Raw genomic sequence first — 21,153 nt, 5'->3', positions numbered from 1 at the left:
CAACATGGGCCAACAGGGAAAGTCTTAGAATGAAAGTCCTATTTTCTGTTTATTAAACAAACACGTTTTAAATACACCATATGAAAACCACACATACACATCTCAACTACAAATCTGCAGTAACTTAATGATCTGCATAAATGTTCTCATTAAAAGTGTTTATTGATGGCCTCCCGAGTGGCTCAGTGGTCCAAGGCACTGCATCACAGTGCTAGCTGTGCCACAAGAGATCCTGGTTCGAGTCCAGGCTCTGTCGCAGCCGGCCACAACCGGGAGATCCATGGGGTGGCACACAATTGGCTCAGCATCACCCGGGTTAGGGGAGGGTTTGGCCGGCAGGGATGTTCTTGACCCATCGCGCTCTAGCAACTCCTGTGGCGGGCCGGGCCCAATGCACGCTGACATGGTCGCCAGGTGTACAGTGTTTTCTCCGACACATTGGTGTGGCTGGCTTCTGGGTTAAGCGGCATTGTGTCAAGAAGCGGCTCGGCTGGGTTGTGTTTCGGAGAACGTGACTCGACCTTGTCCGTATAGGAGTTGCAGCAATGGGACAAGACCAGGAAATTGGGGAGAAAAAGTGGTCAGAAAATAAATAATAAAAGTTGTTGAATGGAAGTAATGAAATTTGTGAACAAGAGTGTAGGCTAAATTATGTTAAGACTTTTTAGGTGCATTTATCCCAAAATGCTCTTTGATGTTGTGGAAATTGATCTACGTCATCTCGCTGAGTCTATCTTTAGGGCAGGGTTTGAACTTCAGAAGCCATTGAATGGAATGGTTACTTTCTATGTTATAGAGTGAAATCCTGAGGAAGCTCCTCTGAGAACCTCCTCCGACAGTGCTTACAGGCGAACGGCCTCTATTCCGTGTGGACCTTCAAGTGCCTCTTCAGATGGTGCTGGTGGGAGAACCTCTTCTCACACTGGGGGCAGCTGTAGGGTTTCTCCCCTGTGTGGACCCTCTGGTGCCTCTTCAGGCTGCCAGCCTCAGCGAAGCGCATGTGACATTGGGTACAGCTGAAAGGTTTCTCCCCTGTGTGGACCCTCTGGTGGATCTCCACCTTCTGGGGGCAGCTGAAGCCTTTGTTGCAGAACATGCAGAGAAACCGTTTCTCTTTACTATTGCCTGATGTGGCTCCCCCTCCCCGAGCCTGGGCTCTAGCCATGTCGTTTGCGTTCAATACCTGATTGAAAAGGATGTGGGTGTGTGAATCAGAATGCCCCATCGACGTGGACACTGGGTCGCAATCCCTGAGAATGTGTACAGGGGAGTGGGTCGCAACATTTGGATTTGTCTCTAAGCTTTCCCTGTAATCTAAGAAATCTCTGCCCTGTGAGTGTCCGTCACCTAGGTGACGATCTGGATTCCATGTGAGAGAAGCGTCGCCCTCCACTTTCACAATTACCTCATCTACAACCAGACATTCCCCTTTCTTATCTAGGCACCCTTCAGAGTATATACTACTGCTGTACCGGTTCCATTCCCCTTTAGACAGATCAGTCTGTGTCTCTAAACCCAAGGGCATGTTGCCAGGGTCCATCTCTGTACTGTAAGAACATGATGGATCATCAATGCCAGTGACTAGTGCGTCACCCTCTCCACGGGAATGAACCGTCCTCTGGATCTGGTGAAATACCGGTAAATACTCTGAGCCGGCTCTGGGCTGCGTTGGGGCGGTGGTGGAGTCCTCCGTTGCTATAGGGGGTGCTCCAGCCGTTCCAGTCTGGATGTTTATGCTATGCTGTAGGTCCTCCTTTCTTTCAGACCTCTCCTGCTTCACCCCAGGACCTGCAGCCTCTGTATCTGCAGACTGACACAATAAGATAGGATGTTATTACCAGTACATGATTAGAATTTAATAACAATATCATATGGAAGTCTTACAAGCAAATGTAAGCAAGTGAATAGCTGAGGGGAGCCATTCTGAAATAAACTGCCCACATTTGATTTACAAAGTAACTCATATTTTATGCAACACTATTACACTAACCTCCATCACGATAATGTGCTGGGTTGAGGTTCCATTGCCCTCATCAACAGTGATTGGTTGGTCATCTCTCCATGTATTGTGTCCCGCTGGCTTCACAAAGCTCCTGTGGCCTCCAGTGAGATGTCCTTCACCTGAGAGGGTGATTGGGGGAAAATAGATGGTTAGGTACCATCAATGCTCAACACTATTGTACACTATTGACAGTTTTGACACTGTCTAGAATTGGCAAGGATGTAAGGTAACACTTCTCATAACTTATTGATATACTATTTATTGATTGTAGAGATCGATCGATTTATGATTTTTCAAAGGCGATACCGATTATTGGAGGACCAAAAAAGCAATTACAGATTAATCGGCTGATTTTTATATATATATATGGATGGCAACCCTAAGTCTAAATATTGCTGTTACATTGCACACCCTTCAATGTTATGTCATAATTATGTAAAATTCTGGTAAATGAATTAGTCTTTGTTAGGAAGAAACACAGTTCGCAACGAGCCAGGTGGCCCAAACTGTTGCATATACCCTGACTCTGCTTGCACTGAATGCAAGAGAAGTGACACAATTTCCCTAGTTAATATTGCCTGCTAACATGCATTTATTTTTACTAAATATGCAGGTTTAAAAATATATACTTCTGTGTATTGATTTTAAGAAAGGAATTGATGTTTATGGTTAGGTACATTCATGCAACGATTGTGCTTTTTTTCGCAAATGCGCTTTTGTTAAATCATCAGCTGTTTGGCGAAGTTTAAGTAGGCTGTGATTCGATGATAAATTAACCTCTCTTGAGTAGGGGGGCAGTATTTTCACATCCGGATGAAAAGCGTGCCCAAAGTAAACTGCCTGTTACTCAGGATCAGAAGCTAGGATGTGCATATAAGTTTCAAACTGTTAAAATTCTATCTGTGAGTATAACAGAACTGATATGGCAGACGAAACCCCAAGGACAAACCATCATCAGCCATGTGTAGTTAACTAGTGATTATATGAAGATTGTGTTCTATAAGATCAATTTAATGCTAGCTAGCAACTTACCTTGGCTCCATGCAGCCACAAGGTCCTTTTGACGCTGCACTCCCGTAACCGGTCAGCCTGCCACACAGTTTCCTCGTGGATTGCAATGTAATCAGCCATAATCGGCATCCAAAGAGGCTGATTACCGATTGTTATGAAAACTTGAAATCGGCCCTAATTAATCGTCCATGCCGATTATGTTCCATGTATCACATTGTTTTAATTGAGTATATAATCGGAAATGCAGTAAATCAAGAATCAGGATAGAATATGGTGTCTTTGCCCAAGATGGCTAAGTAATCAGGGGAATTATTAGTTACAGATAATGTGATTTAACCCAAACATTTTGGTATCCATTGTACTGGGAGTTACAGGTCTGGCTATACAAAACGTCTGCAGAGATGTTTTAACAAAGCTGGTATTGGCAATACCATCTTCGTTCTCGATTTGTGGAAATAGTGTCATAAAATGTCAGTGTCCAGTGGCAGGGGGTCCGTTTGAATTTAGAAAATGTGTCAAATAAAGAATCCATGAAGTACTCCATTAACTAATCCAAGAATGTGTACTCCAACAACTTGTGTATTTCAAATCTTCTCTCCTTGATCGAGACAGGTGGGGGTCCACCCCAAAGTGCTGCATGACAGACACCTGTCTCATCAATGAGAGAAGAATTGAAATAGACAAGATGGTGGCGCACACATTGTTGGATTACAAAATGGAGCAAAACATTGATTTATTTTTAATAATGGAGCATTTTCTACATTCAAACGGAGCCTCTGCCATTGGACACAAACATTTTAGGAGACTCCTGTTTCCACCAATTGAGAATGAAGATAGTATTGCCAATACCAGGTTAGCTGGAAAATCTCTGGCTATGCTTTGTATAGGCAAACATGTAACTCCCAGTATAATGCCTGCATACCATCATTTTTGTTGTTGCTTAAATCACATCTGGTGTTACAATCTACATCTGAACACATGGGCAGAGGGAAACCTGCGGCAGTATCTTTACTTTACTATTTGTATTTTTGACAACTTGTACTTTTACTTCACTACATTCCTAAAGAAGATGATGTACTTTTTACTCTATACATTTTCCCTGACACCCAAAAGTACTCCTTACATTTTCAGTGCTTAGCAGGACAGGAAAATGGTCCAATTCAAGCACTTATCAAGAGAACTTATCTGTTCATCTTACTGCCTCTGATCTGGTGGACTCATTAAACACACATGCTTCGTTTGTAAATTATGTTGGAGTGTGCCACAGGGCTATCTCTACATTAAAATAACAAGAAAACGTGCAGTCTGGTTTGCTTAATATAAGGAATTTAAAATTATTTATACTTTTACTTTTTTATACTTTAGTATATTTTGGAAATTATATTTACTTTTGATACTTAAGTATATTTAAAACCAAAGACTTTAAGTATTTTACTCAAGTAGTATTGTAACGACCCTGGGTTTATAAGCGCGGAAATCGACTCAGCCGAACGAGCATGCTTTTGCGGCACAGTCGATAGCGCCCCGGACCCCGGGGTCGAGACCTGCTCCCTGCTGTTTCATTACACTAGTGTCAGAAGTGGGATCGGACCTTGCATCCACGACAGTGCGTGTGCTTGGCCGGTGAGCGCGTTCCTGTAAGACGTAGAGTCGCAAGCTAGCGCGAGGACGCGCTCTCGAAAGGAGGGAGAAGTGTGACGACCCTGGGTTTATAAGTTACTGGTTGACTTTTAACTTGAGTCATTTTCTAATAAGGTATCTTTACTTTTGCTCAAGTATGACAACTGGGTACTTTTTCCACCAGTGGAGCTACTGTACATATGAACGCCTAAGGCCGCGCAGCATCGGCCTTCTGCGAAACGTACCTCTTGCCATTCCTCTGTATCGGTCGAGGATCTTGACACTACTGGGACGACTGGCGAGGACGCGCTCTCGCATTGTCCTCTCTGCGCGCTCCCGTGACACCTTCAGTTCCAGTAGCTGTAGTTTCCTCCGCAATGCCCTGTTTTCTTTCTGGCTTTGAGTTATTTCCAAACGAAACACTGCATAGTCGTCGTCTACGAGTTTACAGATGTCTGCCACAGCTGCATTTGCTAGCACCTCCATGATGGAGGCTATTTGAGTGTGAAAAACCATACAGTTAGCCATTGTTAGCAGCTCGCTCGTGTTACCTAGTTAACATCTATGAACCAAGTCCTGTCTCCAACACGAATTAAAGACTGCATGGGGGTACGTATGTGATGCTGTGCCGGTAAATACGCGTCTAAATAACAACAATAAAAACGATAAGTGGAAATGTTCTTCGGTTCTGTTCACTTCACTTCCGTTTACACTGACGAGAAAGGATGTTACATAGAATTAGGAATTAGAATACCGGTACTAGAAAGGACATAAACCTTCTTATGGGGTCGTTACCACAGCCACAAAGTCATAAGCCCCGCCCATTTCTACAATGTTTTTTTATTAAAACGTGATTTTAAACTTAACCACACAGCTAACCTTATGTCTAACCTTTAATTAAAACACCATTTTTGTTTTCATTCATTTTTACAGTATAGCCAATTTTGACTTTGCCTGTGATGGGATAAAGGTCAGTCATTTATGTCAGGGAGTTAGTCACCCATGCTTTGCCAGTGCTGTGATAAAATATTTGTTCAAATAATACATTTTAATAATGTATCTGCACTGAATGTTTGTTAGCTAACTAGCCAGTCTGTTTTAGAGGAATAACTCTATGAATTTTTCAAATTAACTGCCAACATACCATACATTGGCTGAAATCAGTTGATGATAGAACTTAGACAAGTTGTAAATGCAATAAGTACTGATATACTATCGTATAATAGCACTCACCACTTTCCAAGAAAACACAACTTGAGACATTTATGGTCAGTTTACATATATTTTAGAGGCTACTTATACAGAACATGTTCATAAAACTCATATAAACTGTACTTATAAGTATGACAATATTTTAGGTTGACAAGAATTCTATTATACAATTTTTGATATCACATGCCTTACTTTTAATTACCTGTCTAAGTAAAAACAGGATTACGCCCCTACTGCCAATCATTCCAATTAGACTGGTTTGGATTTCTCCCTGACCAACATGGCTGCCATTATCACACCTTTATAGACCTTTTAGGGTTGATGACAAAGCCCCTCTGGTAATTTATTGGGATCTCTATACAATGTTATTGATTGGCATCATTGCTCATATGGTGTCGCTAAATGAAAATGTTATAACATGCCTTTTAAATGTCTTTTAAATGCAGTACTGCTTATTACATATCAAATCTCCTATTCATGATAAATATCTTTCAAACGCAGAGCAGACTTGTTTAGAAAGACAGAGAATAGAGTAGAAAGTAATGTGTTTATTCCATCTACATCACCTCAGTAAGGTAAATATTAAACTGTCCTTGTTCTTGCCCAGGTTTACTGTCTCTAAAAACAGGTATTTACTCAAGCCTGTTTCAAATGACAAGTTAACAAAGGGTTAATGAGGGGTATGTGGTTAATTACACTCCTAAACAGAGGTATACTCTGACCCAGTTTGTATAGACAAGTCAGTCTGGAACAACAAGTACATGTGCACTTTAGTTCATAATATTTCACCTCAGTCATCACATGGCTTATAGGCCATTTACTGCAAACAGCTTGAGGTCAAGGACTGTAGACTAAAAGGTGCTGTATGGTCTAACTGACATCTGCATTGACCGCACAGCATTCACAGTGATATGGCCTCTGCAGAAGTCAGGGCATTCATACTTCTTGCACTTCGCCAAGCAGCACAGAGCTGTTGTCAAGGAAGTGAGTGTGTGTTTATACTAGACCTCCCACCCTCACCTACTATCAACCAATCATGTCAATGCGGAGCTATATGGAGCCCTCCACATTGTTACACAATTTGAGAGGCCCACGTCGATGTGGTACGGATTTGGCTTCTGCATGCCTCTGGAGGCTCCCCAATTGCGCCACACCATCCATACGTCACCTCCGACCACATTTTCAGACCAAGCATAAATTGGCTCTTATCACAGTGACATGGTGATGCACACTCCCCTATGTATTTATTTGGACAGTGAAGCTAAAACTTCATTTGTCTCTATAGCCTACTCCAGCATTTTGGATTTGAGATCAAATGTTTCATATGAGGTAACACAGATTAAGTTGTGCACAATAGAAATGAATGGTATATCATGTATTGTGTCATTTTGGAGTCACTTTTATTGTAAGTAAGAATAGTATATGTTTATGAACACTGCTACATTAATGTGGATGCTACCATGATTACAGATAGTCCTGAATGAATCATGAATGATGATGAGTCAGAAATTTACAAAGGCACAAAGATCATACCCCCAAGACATGCAACCTCTTAGCATTACTAATAACAGGGGAGGTTAGCAGTTATTTATTTTATTGAGAGGGGGGGGGGGGTGATATTTATGCCTCAAACTTTCTCACACATCCACATTAATGTAGCAGTGTTATTCTTTTTTTTATTACCTACATTGTTATTTCAAGTTATCCTTTTGGAGCGCAATATCACGTCATTAAAAAATATACTTAAATTGGGCATGCCCATAAATTGGGCAATTGAAGGCATCTCGGCCTTACGTTAACTTTGGTTGTGTTTCATTAAAATAATAGACCTTTAAAATGTTTTAGGCAACATTGTATACAACATTATCAGCAAGTGACTTGATTCCTACTGTGACAAAGCAATTTAAAATTGTTAAACAGGAGCGACAAGTGTGTTGATAATGGTAATTGTAAAAAAATAAATTAAAAGGTTATGCATGCCAACATCTTAGGCGATAATTAAGAGAAAGTGGTCTTGTCAGGTGAAAATGATATCAAACGTTTACCATGGCAACATTTGATGTACAGTCACATTCACCGTGGTTGTTTAAAGCGTGCTATAGAGTTCACAGTTGGCGATGCCTCATTGTGATTGTTGTAAAGGATGGGGAATAACCCATTTCAATTATCATCATCACTATCTTTCCTTTGCGGTCACTCAAACTGATGTAATTATCAGCTGAGAAAATGTTATGAGTCGATTTTACTCCTGGCTCAAATGTTTGTATGGGCAGTGTCTCTTAGGGCTGCAATCCCGTTAATGGGATTGATATGACAACAGCTAGTGAAAGTGCAGAGCGCCAAATTCAAACAACAGAAATCTCGTAATTAAAATTCCTCAAACATACATGTATCTTATACCATTTTAAAGGTAATCTTGTTGTTAATCCCACCAATGTGTCCGGTTTTAAATAGGCTTTACAGCGAAAGCACCACAAACGATTATGTTAGGTCACCGCCAAGTCACAGAAAAATTCAGCCATTTTTCCAGCCAAAGAGAGGAGTCACAAAAAGCACAAATAGGGGTAAAATTAATCACTAACCTTTGATGATCTTCATCAGATGACACTCATAGGACTTCATGTTACACAATACATGTATGTTTTGTTCAATAAAGTGCATATTTATATATTTTTTTAACTCAGTATACATTGGTGCGTTATGTTCACTAGTTCCAAAAACATCCGGTGATATTGCAGAGAGCCACATCATTTTACAGAAATACTCATTATAAATGTCGATGAAAATAAAAGTGTTAAGACATGGAAATATAGATACACTTCTCCTTAATGCAACCGCTGTGTCAGATTTCAAAAAAGCTTTACGGAAAAAGCAAACCATGCAATAATCTGAGAACGGCGCTCAGAAAACAAAGAGATATCCGCCATGTTGAAGTCAACAGAAATCAGAAATAACATTATAAATATTAACTTACCTTTGATGGTCTTCATCAGAATGCCCTTCCAGGAATCCCAATTCCACATTAAATGTTTGATTTGTTCGATAATGTCCATAATTTATGTCCAAAGAGCTACTTTTGTTAGCACGTTTGGTAAACAAATCCAAAGTCATGAAGCGCATTCCCTAGTTGCAGACGAAATGTCAAAAAGTTCAGTTACTGTCCGTAGAAACATGTCAAACGATGTATGGAATCAATCTTTAGGATGTTTTTAACATAAAACTTCCATAATATTCCAACCGGAGAATTCCTTTGTCTTCAGAAAAGCAAAGGAGCGCGAGCTACCTCTCATGTGAAATGCGCATGACCAGAGCGCGACTGCTGCCAGACCTCTGACTCAATCTCCTCTCATTCAGCCCCCCTTCACAGTAGAATCCTCAAACAAGTTTCTAAAGATGGTTGACATCTAGTGGAAGCCTTAGGAAGTGCAACATAACCAATATCCCACTGTGTATTCAATAGGGGCTGGGTTGAAAATCGACCAACCTCAGATTTCCCACTTCCTATTTGGATTTCTTCTCAGGTTTTTACCGTTCAGACAGTAGTTCAATGGGCTCACCTCAGTTCGACTGTGTGGTCCTGTGCTGCTCAGCTGGGTCTTCTGTAGTTTCAGGAGGTGTAGTCTGGACATACACTCCCTCCAGTACAGACACACTTTCAACATGGAGTGTTTACCAATCGAAACTACATTTGAGTCCGATACTGTAGTTATAGAATGACTTCATTGTTGTTAAACCCATCATGGTGGACATAAATAAGATGTGGGGAAAATATAAGTCAGCTATGATAAGTCAAAAGTCATCATTAGAGAAACCTGACTAAACTATTTAGAAGTCTACCGTAGCTATTCGTAAGGGTGTGGGTATATTTAGTAAGTATATGGTTATACTGTCAGGTGTATACAGATAAGATGTGACTTATACGAAAGAGTCTCAATGAAAGTCTTAGAATGAAAAGTCTCATTTCGTGTTTATTAAACAAAAAAACAAAAACCACACATATACAAAAATTAAGCATGAACTTGATAAACTGCATTCATTTTCTCATTAAAAGTGTCTTGGGGAAAAAAGTAAGTAGTTGAATGGAAGTAATGAAATAGGCATTTGTGAACATCATATAGCCAAAACAGTACAAACACAATATGTAATAGATTTGTAGGCTTAAATATGCCAAAGTCTATATGCAACACTCTACCCAGGAATATTCAACACTGAAATATGTTACTCTTGTCATTCCAAATGCATCTGTGGAGCTTTTCTGATGAAATACAGGGTTTGATCTAAACGTCAGAAGCTATCGAGTGAAATTGTTACTTTCTATGTTATCAGAGTGGAGTGTTTTTTCTGCTGGTGTATTCTGAGGTAGCTCCTCTCTGAGAACCTCTTCCCACAGTGCGTACAAGTGAACGGCCTCTCTCCCGTGTGGACCTTCAGGTGCATCTTCAGGTGACCAGCCTGGGTGAAGCACATGTGGCACTGGGTACAGCTGTAGGGTTTCTCCCCAGTGTGCACCCTCTGGTGTCTTTTCAGGTTGCCAGCCTGGGTGAAGCGCATGTGACACTGGGCACAGCTGTAGGGTCTCTCCCCTGTGTGGACCCTCTGGTGGATCTCCACCTTCTGGGGGCAGCTGAATCCTTTGTTACAGAACATGCAGGGGAATCGTTTATCTTTACTATTGCCTGATGTAGCTTCCCCTCTCTGAGCCTGGGCTCTAGTCCTGTCGTTTGAGTTCAATACCTGATTGAAAAGGATGCTGCCATGTGAATCGGAAGGCCCCATTGACGTGGACAATGGGTCGCGATCCTTGAGCGTGTGTAAAGGGTAGTGGGCAGCGACATTTGGATTGGTCTCCAAGCTTTTCCTGTAATCTAAGAAATCTCTGCCCTGTGAGTGTCCATCTCCTAGGTGACTATCTGCATTCCATGTGGGAGGAATGTCACCCTCCACTTTCACAGTCACGTCATCTATGGCCATACCCTCCCCTGCCTCATATAGGCACCCTTCAGAGTATACACTTCTACTGCACCGGTTCCAGTCCCGTCTAGACAGATCAGTCTGTGCCTCTAAACCCAAGGGCATGTTGCTAGGGTCCATCTCTGAAATATAAGAACAAGAAGGATCATTACCAGTCTCTGACGCGTCACCTGAGTCCGGATGGGAATGAACCGTCCTCGGGCTCGGGTTTCCATAAAGTACGTACGCTGAAGCGGGAGCAGGAGGACAGCCCAGTCTCCCCAGCCCCATTCTCTCTGGGTCTGACATATGGTCAGATCCTGTTTGTAAAAGCCTTTGTGTTACAGTTGAAGTCTCTGTGTCTGTCTCTGACTTGAGGATGGCGTTCAGCGTTCCACTGACCTCCCTGATGCTGCATTGGGTCTTGGGCTGTGCTGGGGCGGTGGTGGGTTTGTCCGTGGCTACAGGAGGTGCTCCCACTGCTCCAGTTTGGAGGTCTCTGCTGTACAGTGGGTTCTCCTCTCCTTCAGATGTCTCCTGCTTGACCCCAGGACCTGCAGACTGACACAAGAAGAGAGATGGTTATTACTGGTACATGAGTTGAATTGTATAACAATGTCGTACAGAAGTCTCACAAGTCCCCCTATGATGAGAATGTACATGTAAGCAAGTAAATAGCTGAGGGGAGACTTTCTGAAATAAAGGGGCCACAAAGTAACTAATGCTTTATGCAACACTATTACACTAACCTCTATCACAATAATGTGCTGGGTTGAGGTTCCACTCCCCTCATCAACAGTGATTGGTTGGTCATCTCTCAATGTATTGTGTCCTGCTGGCTTCACAAAGCTCCTGTGGCCTCCAGTGAGATGTCCTTCACCTGAGAGAGTGATTGGAGGAAAAGAGGCAATTAGTTTAGCTACTATTAGTTTAGCTACTGTCAACACTGTATTGTACACTATTGACCGTTTTTGGTATGTTGTACACTATTGACACTGTCTAGAATTGGCAAGGATGTAAGCTAACACTTTGCATAACTTCTTCATATACTATTTATTGATTGATGTATTATGTTCCATGCATCACATTGTTTTCATTGAGTAAATAATAGGAAATGCAGTAAATCAAGAACATTATATTTAGTCTTTGCGCAAGATAGCTAAGTAATCAGGGCAATTATTGCATACTATCCAACAATTGACCTACCTCTTGCTATTCCTCTGTATCGGTCGAGGATCTTAATACTTGGGCGACAGGCGAGGACGCGCTCTCGCATTGTCCTTTCTGCGCGCTCCCGTGCCACCTTCAGTTCCAGTAGTTTCCTCCGCAATCCCCTGTTTTCTTTCTGGCTTTGAGTTATTTCCAAACGAAACACTGCATAGTCGTCGTCTACGAGTTTACAGATCTCTGCCACGGCTGCATTCGCTAGTACCTCCATGATGGAGGCTATTTGAGTGTGAAAAACCATACAGTTAGCCATTGTTAGCAGCTAGCTAGCGTTACCTAGATAACATCTATCAACCAAGTCCTGTCTCCAATGCGAATTAAGTATGTGACGCTATGCAGTTAAATTAGTAATATTTTTAGTTGGGTGTTAATACACGCCTAAATAACAATAGAAACGCTAACGTGGAAATTGTTATTGGACACTTCATTTCCGTAAAGATTATTTACAACTAAATCGTTTTTCTCAGTTGCCTGAATTCCACGTGCGTACACTTATATCAGTACATTTAGAACAGCCTAAATATTACGCAACTTATATTCAATTTAATAAGCCTCACGTAATTCGACACTTCTAAATCTTATCTCACGAGGACCGATTTTGGGCGATGTAAATCCTCTCACTTCGCCTCTTCCTCTCTGCTTCCGTTTACTTCATCTTCCTGTGAGTTTCCTGCAAACTTGACGCAGTGTTGCTGACTTTTACGGGTCGGAGTGCGAATTGCACAATATGTCACAGAAAAGAAAGGGGAAAAATAAATCTCACCACTCTCTAACCCTACACATATGCAACAATATACCAATACTTTAACCCTACAAGATTCTACTGCAGGCAAACAGCTGATGCCACTACCACACCTATTTTCTGGGATTTATGCTCCATCAGTGCAGATCATTAATAACCATAGCAATAAAAGCAGGTAATCCCACCTTACTAAAACTCATCCTCTCTGGATCTCTCTCTTCAGACCTGCTCACTGGGGGGCTCCCAGTGAAATCACTCACCCTTGGGAAGTGGCTATTTTAGCATGTAATTTTTGGTGGGGCAAACAAAGCAGAACAAAAGTGTGGGATGCATGCCAGCAAAGCCACTACACAACACAACACTAAACAATACATTAATTGCACTATAACGGTGACAAACAGTGCCCACAAATTGTTAGGGACTACATAAAGCTGTCCCAACAGCAGTCCCAACACCTTACCATTGCTACACCTGGCTTGGTTGATTTAGGTGCAATCTTACTGGCAGCAATATCCTTGCCTGTGAAGCCCTTTTTGTGCACAGCAATGATGACGGCACGTGTTTCTGTAACTGTAATTTAATTATGCCAATGTGCTTTCATCAATTGAAAGCCCTTAATCTATTTTATGAGAATTTGTAAGATTTCTTGTTTGCATGAAATAGACGCAGACCAGTCTTTCAATAATAGGTAATATAATTTATTCTCGGAGCGCGCTCCCACTTAATCACGTGCAGCAGTTTATATACAGATCATGACGTCATTTCATTGCTTTAACAGAATCCCCTCCTCTCGACCGGGACAAAGTAAGGTGAAAAGTTCATTCTAACTTACTAACACACTCCCAGATAACTTTTGACCCCTCAACATTATCGATCACCACTGAACTGACAGTTTTAATTAACAGAAAACCTAGGAATGCACTCATTGCCTTATCTAAAAACCCCAGAGATAAGTTTCTGTAGGGTCAACTATAGGCTAACGACCTTATCTGTTTTCACAGTCCACAACCCATTTGTTTTATTCCTAGTTGGAATGGTGTTCATTAACCTTTTATTACTCCTTGTCCGTGTTAATCACTTATAAAACAGAGTATATGTTTACTTAGTTACAATTCTATTTAAAATGGGGATATCGTTTATTCATTTATCCATAATAAATCCAACAGTTTCCTTGCAGGTAACCATGATTGACAGAGGAAGAACAATGATTCCAAGCACCACCCTCCTTTTGAAGCTTCTAGTCTGTTATTCGAACTCAATCAGCATGACAGAGTGATCTCCAGCCTTGTCCTCGTCAACACTCACACCTGTGTTAACAAAATAATCACTGACATGATGTCAGCTGGTCCTTTTGTGGCAGGGCTGAAATGCAGTGGAAATGTTTTTGGGGGATTCAGTTCATTTGCATGGCAAAAAGGGACTTTGCAATTAATTGCAATTCACCTGATCACTCTTCGTAACATTCCGGAGTATATGCAAATTGCCATCATACAAACTGAGGCAGCACACTTTGTGAAAATTAATATTTGTGTCATTCTCAAAACTTTTGGCCACGACTGTAGTGGTGAAAAAATGTCAGGGAACCAGTGTGTTTCACGGGGGATGATTCAGAGGAATGCACAGTGCATGAGTGTGAGGATATCATGTTAGTGTACATGCAGAAGAAGGGCTATGGTGGGCAGGAGAGGTCAGATGAAGTTTTGGGCAAGCTGACGGGGCGGGTACGGGACGTGGTAAAGAGTAAGCCTGCGCAGTAACCCAGTTGACTTAAGCCAGGGCCCAAGACCGTTTTTTGACATTCTGAAGCAACACAATCAACTCTGACATGCCCCTAGCTGATGTTTATTCTATTTTGCCTGAACAGGGCCATAGAGGTGGCAGAGGACTGTTAGAAGATGCAGAACAAGGAGCTAGACAATCCATCACGTGTTCTGACCCCATATTCATCAAGCACTGTCCAAACCCAGAGCTGTCATTGATATTCATGCGCAAACCATATTCATGGAGGTCCATGGCAGGCTGGAGGAGTACCAGAGGAAGTGCAAGGCTCCACGTCCTTTGCGGCTACCCCCACTGGTCACTTCCTGCATCAGTGTGGTAAGTAGGCCAGTGTCGGCTGTTGCAAACATTACATTTACATTTAAGTCATTTAGCAGACGCTCTTATCCAGAGCGACTTACAAATTGGTGCATTCACCTTAGACCTCCAGTGGAACAGTAGTGCATCTAAATCTTTTCAGGGGAGGGGGTGAGAGGGATTACCCATCTTTCCAATTCAAAGTGTGTGGGGTTTCAAATGTCTCACAATAGATAATGATTGACTCCACTGTCTGCTTCGTCTGGGAGTTTGTTCCACCATTGGGGGGCCAGACGTCAGCGAACAGTTTTGACTGGGCTTCATCAGGAACTGTACTTCCTCAGTGGTAGGGAGGCAAGCAGGCCAGAGGTGGATGATTCACCCCCAGTTTTTCCCTTGTTTGGGTGTAGGGCCTGAATTTAGAGCCTGGAGGTACTGTAATGCCGTTCCCAAAATAACAAAATCCGTAAAGTGCAAAACCATGGTCTTGTAGCGGATGACTACCCCCTTTGCAACTGAAGCCCCTAAATGGAGGGAGCGGAGGAGCGGGGTGACGTGAGAAGAACTTGGGAGTTAACACCAGACGGGCTGCGGCGTTCTGGATGAGTTGTAGGGGTTTAATGGCACAGGCAGGGAGCCCAGCCAACAGCGAGTTGCAGTAATCCAGACGGGAGATGACAAGTGCCTGGATTAGGACCTGGACAAATTTGTGTGAGGCAGATAATGGTTGGGATGTTAAAAAAAGCATGAACCTACAGGAACGGGCCACCGGGGTGAATAGTTGAGAACGACAGGGTGTTGTCCAGGATCACGCCAATTCTTAGGTAGTGGGAGGAGGACAATAATGGAAATTGTCAAAATGATGGCTCCACATCAATGAACTTTTCAGTCCCAGTTCCCTGGGAGGAAGAGCAGCACTATGATTGACGAGGTTCAGCATGAGGTGGTGATCCGTCATCCACACGGATATGTCTGCCAGACATGCAGAGATGCGGTGTGCCACCTGGTCAAATCAAAAGGGGGAAAGGAGAAGATTAATTGTGTGTACATCTGCATAGCTCAAAGTGATAGGAGAGACCATGTGAGGTTATGACAGAGCCAAGTGACTTGGTGTAAAGCGAGAATAGGAGAGGGCCTAGAACAGAGCCTGGGGACACCAGTGGTGAACCAGGCACGTGGTGTGGAGACCTCTTCTGGCCACGCCACCTGGTAGGAGCGACCTGAACATGGTAGGATGTTCAATGTTCAAAATGACCAGCATGCCGAATAATAATAAGGCAGAACAGTTGAAACTGGAGCAGCAGCACGGTCAGGTGGACTGGGGACAGCAAGGAGTCATCATGTCATGTAGTCCTGGGGCATGGTCCTAGGGCTCAGGTCCTCCGAGAGAGAGAAAGAAAGAGAGAAGGAGAGAATTAGAGAACACACACTTAGATTCACACAGGACACCGAATAGGACAGGAGAAGTACTCCAGATATAACAAACTGACCCTAGCCCCCCGACACATAAACTACTGCAGCATAAATACTGGAGGCTGAGACAGGAGGGGTCAGGAGACACTGTGGCCCCATCCGAGGACACCCCCGGACAGGGCCAAACAGGAAGGATATAACCCCACCCACTTTGCCAAAGCACAGCCCCCACACCACTAGAGGGAGATCTTCAACCACCAACTTACCATCCTGAGACAAGGCTGAGTATAGCCCACAAAGATCTCCGCCACGGCACAACCCAAGGGGGGGCGCCAACCCAGACAGGATGACCACATCAGTGAATCAACCCACTCAGGTGACACACCCCCTCCAGGGACGCAAGTGTCTCCCTCAGTCCGACCGAAGTGGTGTTGGTTGGCTGCGGGGGTTTGAAGACCAACACTGTAGGTGTGTGCGAATTGAATCGGTCTGTGTATGGCAGCAGCGTCTCTGTCCCTGTTCTAGTAGTGGATGACCAACGTGATGAGCTCATCCTAGGCAGCAACGTGATAAAACACCTCATCGGGGAGCTGAAGACAACCGGTGACTTCTGGGAGAAGATATCATCTTAACACAATGGAGATGACAAACTGTTCCGTCTGCTGGCTAATGTAGAGGTGGAAAGGAACCGAAGTGCCAGAAAGAGTGGCACGGTAAGGCTAAAGCGGGCAGTCACATTGGAGCCTAGCAGGAGCATTTAGTCTGGGGCCGGCTGTGTATGCCTCAAAATGTATCCGCGGTCAGAACAGTAACGACATTGAGGAGCGATGGCTGGGTCTCAGTCAAAGTTATCAATCCCTCACCAAAGCCAGTAACAATGAGACACAATTTAATTTTTTTACCTTTATTTAACTAGGCAAGTCAGTTAAGAACAAATTCTTATTTTCAATGACAGCCTAGGAACAGTGGGTTAACTGCCAGGTTCAGGGGCAGAACGACAGATTTGTGCCTCGTCTGCTCGGGTATTCGATCTTGCAACCGTTCGGTTACTAGTCCAACGCTCTATGATGCTGCAACCCCCTTTCTTTACGGTTGGGAGGGTGTTCTTCGGCTTGCAAGTCTCCCCCTTTTTCTCTAATCACTAGGCTACGCTGTCACCCCCGATCAATGCCAAGATAGCGGACGTTTTTCCTTGCATGGCATTAGAGGACTTTGACACTGACTATATAGATGGGCCCACTGTCCCACCAATGCCCCTGGTGCAGCAGGTACACAAAATGGATGACAATCCAGACTTTGACAATGGTAGTGCAGATAGCTTGACCATTGACAGTGCCGTCAAACCGCACAGAGTGACAAGTGAGGTGTTGCACGAGTTAGGGCTAGGTGACATTGACATTGAGTCCACTCAGTTGTTGCAATAGTGTAAGGCCAAGCTAGTTCATCTTATCTTCTCCCGGCACAAACTAGATTGCAGAAAGGCTACTGGTTATGTCCATTGCATCAGACTCAGTGACACTAAGCCTTTTAGGCTACCTTACCGTAGGCTCTCCTCTAACCATTATGACAAGCTCAGGCAGGCCTTGGATGAGATGGAAGCGCAAGAGATAATCAGGAAATACAGCAGTGAGTATGCCTCCCCGCTTCTGCTGGTCTGGAAGAAGTCTAGCGATCTGAGACTGTGCACAGACTTCCGATGGCTCAATGCTCGCACCGTAAAGGACCCTCTACCTCACCAAGCTGATGCTCTGGCGGCCCTGGGTGGCAACGCCTTCTTCTCTACGATGGATTTGACCTCAGGCTACTACAATGTGGAGGTGCATGAAGACGACAAGAAGTTTACAGCCTTCACTTCTCCTTTTGGTTCATATGAATATAACCGTCTTCCACAGGGACTTTGCAATAGTCCAGCTACATTCATGAGGATGATGTTGAGCATTTTTGGGGATATTTTTTTTTATAGCTTTCTCTGTTACGTGGACGATGTGCTGGAGAACTTGGAAGAACTTGGATTGCAACACTTGGAGTCAGTTTTTGAGCGTCTCAAAGCCCATAATCTGAAATTGGCTCCAAAGAAATGCCATTTCATGAAAAGATCAGTGCTTTTCTTGGGGCATGTCATCAGTGAAGGAGGTGTGGCCACAGACCCAGAAAAAGTGAAGGCTATTGCAGGGATGACCGAGAAGGATCTCATGGAGGATAACACGGACGTGCTCTCACAGGGAAAGATTCGGTCCTTCCTCGGAATGATAGTCTATTACCAGCCGTTCATTGAGGGGTGCTCCAACATCGCTAAGCCGCTACATGGGCTGACAACTGGGACGAAGGCACCACGCCATGGAAAAGGCCACAAGAAAAGACGAATACATAGGAAACTCGCACAAGACTGGACTGGTGAGTGCAAACAGGCCTTCAGTCAGTTGAAATAAGCTCTCCTCGATCAGGTCATGCAAGCCCACCCTGATTTTAGTAGACCTTTCTTGCTCTCTGTAGATGCATCAAGTAATAGCTTAGGTGCTGTCCTCTAGATGCCAGGGGATGAGTCTGCAGCCAGACCCATAGCATTTGCTAGAAAATCACTTACTTATGCACAGTCAAAGTATCCTGCCCATAGGTAGGACCTGGGCCGTCTGTGAGAAATTTAGTCATTGGCTAAGGGGCAAGCCTTTTACTGTATGGACAGACAACAACCCATTAATGTACATCCTGTCCAAGCCCAAATTGGATGCCTGTGAACAGAGATGGGTTGCTTAGCTCGCTCCATTCGAGTTTGACATCAAGTACATCCCCGGTCCCAAGAATGTCATTGCTGATGCACTCAGTAGACAGCCATTTGTGCAGCCGAGCGCTCTCCACCGCATCACAAGGGTTCTATACAAGGCCTTGCTGGAAGAAGCTGCGGGAGTACATGCTGAGAAGGTGCAAGATGTGTTCCACTGGTCGAACAACTCATTTGACCTCGAGAGCTGCCTCAACTCACTCAGTTACTGGTGCCATCTGAGATGTCAGACGTGAGAGTGCTATCCCGTGACGACCTGATATCAAAGCAGCCACAGGATGACACACTGGCCAGAGTTGTCTTCTACGTGGACAGGGGCCGGAGACCTTCTGGGAGGGAACGTGGCCATGAACCACTCGAGGCCCTTCGGATTTTGAAGACCTGGGAGAAGCTCACTCTGAAAATGCGTGTACTATATCGCGTTACCAAAAGTTTGCTGTCAAAGAATAAGACGTACCAGTATGTAGTACCCACCTCCATGAGGGCGACAGTCTTGAAGGGTGTCCACGATGAAGTCGGTCATCAGGGGTGTTGGGGTTCATTCCTTGTCAATCATTGGATCATTGGTGAAATTAGCATTCAGACAATATCTTTAAGGAAATCAATCATTCATTTATTAATGCAATTGCAGACAGAAGTTCACAACAGGAACATAGCACGCATGTTTCTGAGTAAGTTCTGCAAAAGAGTAAAGAGTCCAAGTTATTTTATTAAGCCTGAAGTCCAGCCTTAGTGATGTCACTTTGCCTACCAAGCCCATGCATACACAACTATACAAACAATAGTTTCAGTGTTATCTAAAGGCTCAGCAGTAAATGTCCACTCCCCAAGTTGATTTATAGTGGAATGTCTGACTATGTCTGTCTCTTCTCTTTCACTCCCCTGCAGGGTTCTTTCTCACAGACATCCTGTTTTGACTGCCATAACTCACACATCTCTCGAACCGTTTCCTTATAAGAGGCAGAGACTAGACAATAACTGTGGAACAATATTAAACTTTATAATGGATATATATTGTTAATCTGTAGTCTAGGACCCTATAAATGTAAAGATGTAGAGGTCTTATAACCCTTCCCCTTCTATTAATACAACATAAGCATAACCAATTATTATAATACATCAAACATTTGGTACAGCCCCTATCATGACCCCAAGATGAACCCAACAGGGGCAACAGCGGACGTTGTACTTGACGAGACAGAGGTTCTCCTGGCATGGTCTGGAGTCTGATGTGAGAGAGTAAGTCAAGACCTACAAGAGGTGTGTGTTTAGTAGACCCCCGAGCCAGAGGCCAGAGCTCCATTGGAGTACATCATCACGACTGAGCCCCAGGAGTGGGTCTGTGTGGACTTCTGGTCTGCTGAAGACTCCAACAACAAGTCCTTGGGTGTTCTGGTCGTTCCTCGTCGTAACCACTCCAACCAAAGGGCCAACTTTGAAAGTAAATTGATTGCTGAGTTGTTGAGTGCTGCAGCACTCCAGAAGTCGCACACGACTCCCTACTATCCGATGGGGAACGGGGGAGTCGAAAGGTTCAACAGAATGCTGGGAAACATGAGCAGGACCTTACCTACGAGAGCGAAGCACAGGTGGCCCCAGAAACTGAAGTTGTTGACCTTCGCCTACAACTGTACAGTCCATGAAACCACAGGCCACGCCCCTTTCCAGTTGATGTTTGGGAGAACCCCACGTCTGCCTGTCGACATGATGTTTGGTACCGTGCTGCAAGACTCAGAGGTTGTAGACTATGACGAGTACATCAAGACCCTGACGAGAGAGCGAGAGCTGAGGGAGGCCATGGAGACGGTACAGGTGTCGGCAACCAAACAGCTGAAGAGGAAGATCAGAGGAGCTCCAGTGGAGGTCGGTGATCGGGTGCTGCTGGCGAATAAGGGTGAACGTGGAAAGAGGAAGCTGGCTGATCGTTGGGAGAACAACCTTTATATTGTTACGGAGAAGAATAGTGACATCCACATCTTCAAGATACATAACATGTCAACTAGCCAGGAGAAAACAGTCCACCGTAATCTGATAATGCCTGTAAACTTCTTGCCTCTCCCTGACACTGCCTTGGAGACACCTAATACGGGAGACAGTGAGGAGATGGAGGACTCATCCATG

At 43.8% G+C, this 21,153-nt stretch overlaps 2 protein-coding genes across 3 annotated transcripts; both read right to left on the bottom strand.

The window, feature by feature from the left end:
* Nucleotides 1–30: 30 nt before the first annotated feature.
* Nucleotides 31–5,372, bottom strand: LOC115137444 (Krueppel-like factor 9). Its single transcript, XM_029673763.2, has 3 exons — nt 3,035–5,372; nt 1,991–2,121; nt 31–1,810 (listed from the first exon to the last, which is right to left on the bottom strand). The coding sequence occupies exons 2-3, from the start codon at nt 1,994–1,996 to the stop codon at nt 860–862; spliced, it is 957 nt and encodes a 318-aa protein (XP_029529623.2). The 5' UTR covers nt 1,997–2,121; nt 3,035–5,372; the 3' UTR covers nt 31–859.
* A 4,421-nt stretch (nt 5,373–9,793) lies between these two features.
* LOC115137423 (zinc finger protein 710-like) lies at nt 9,794–12,682 on the bottom strand. 2 transcript variants are annotated; one of them, XM_065024869.1, is made up of 4 exons: nt 12,580–12,682; nt 12,002–12,241; nt 11,545–11,675; nt 9,794–11,356 (listed from the first exon to the last, which is right to left on the bottom strand). In XM_065024869.1, the coding sequence occupies exons 2-4, from the start codon at nt 12,231–12,233 to the stop codon at nt 10,160–10,162; spliced, it is 1,560 nt and encodes a 519-aa protein (XP_064880941.1). In that variant the 5' UTR covers nt 12,234–12,241; nt 12,580–12,682; the 3' UTR covers nt 9,794–10,159. The 2 variants fall into 2 exon arrangements, with proteins under 2 accessions (XP_064880941.1, XP_029529602.2); XM_029673742.2 differs by having other exon boundaries at nt 12,002–12,678.
* Nucleotides 12,683–21,153: the final 8,471 nt, after the last annotated feature.

The sequence above is a fragment of the Oncorhynchus nerka genome, linkage group LG11, assembly GCF_034236695.1.
Source record: "Oncorhynchus nerka isolate Pitt River linkage group LG11, Oner_Uvic_2.0, whole genome shotgun sequence".
Lineage (NCBI taxonomy): Eukaryota > Metazoa > Chordata > Actinopteri > Salmoniformes > Salmonidae > Oncorhynchus > Oncorhynchus nerka.
The sequence above is the reverse complement of the archived record's forward strand: the minus strand, read 5'-3'. Positions and strand labels throughout refer to the sequence as shown.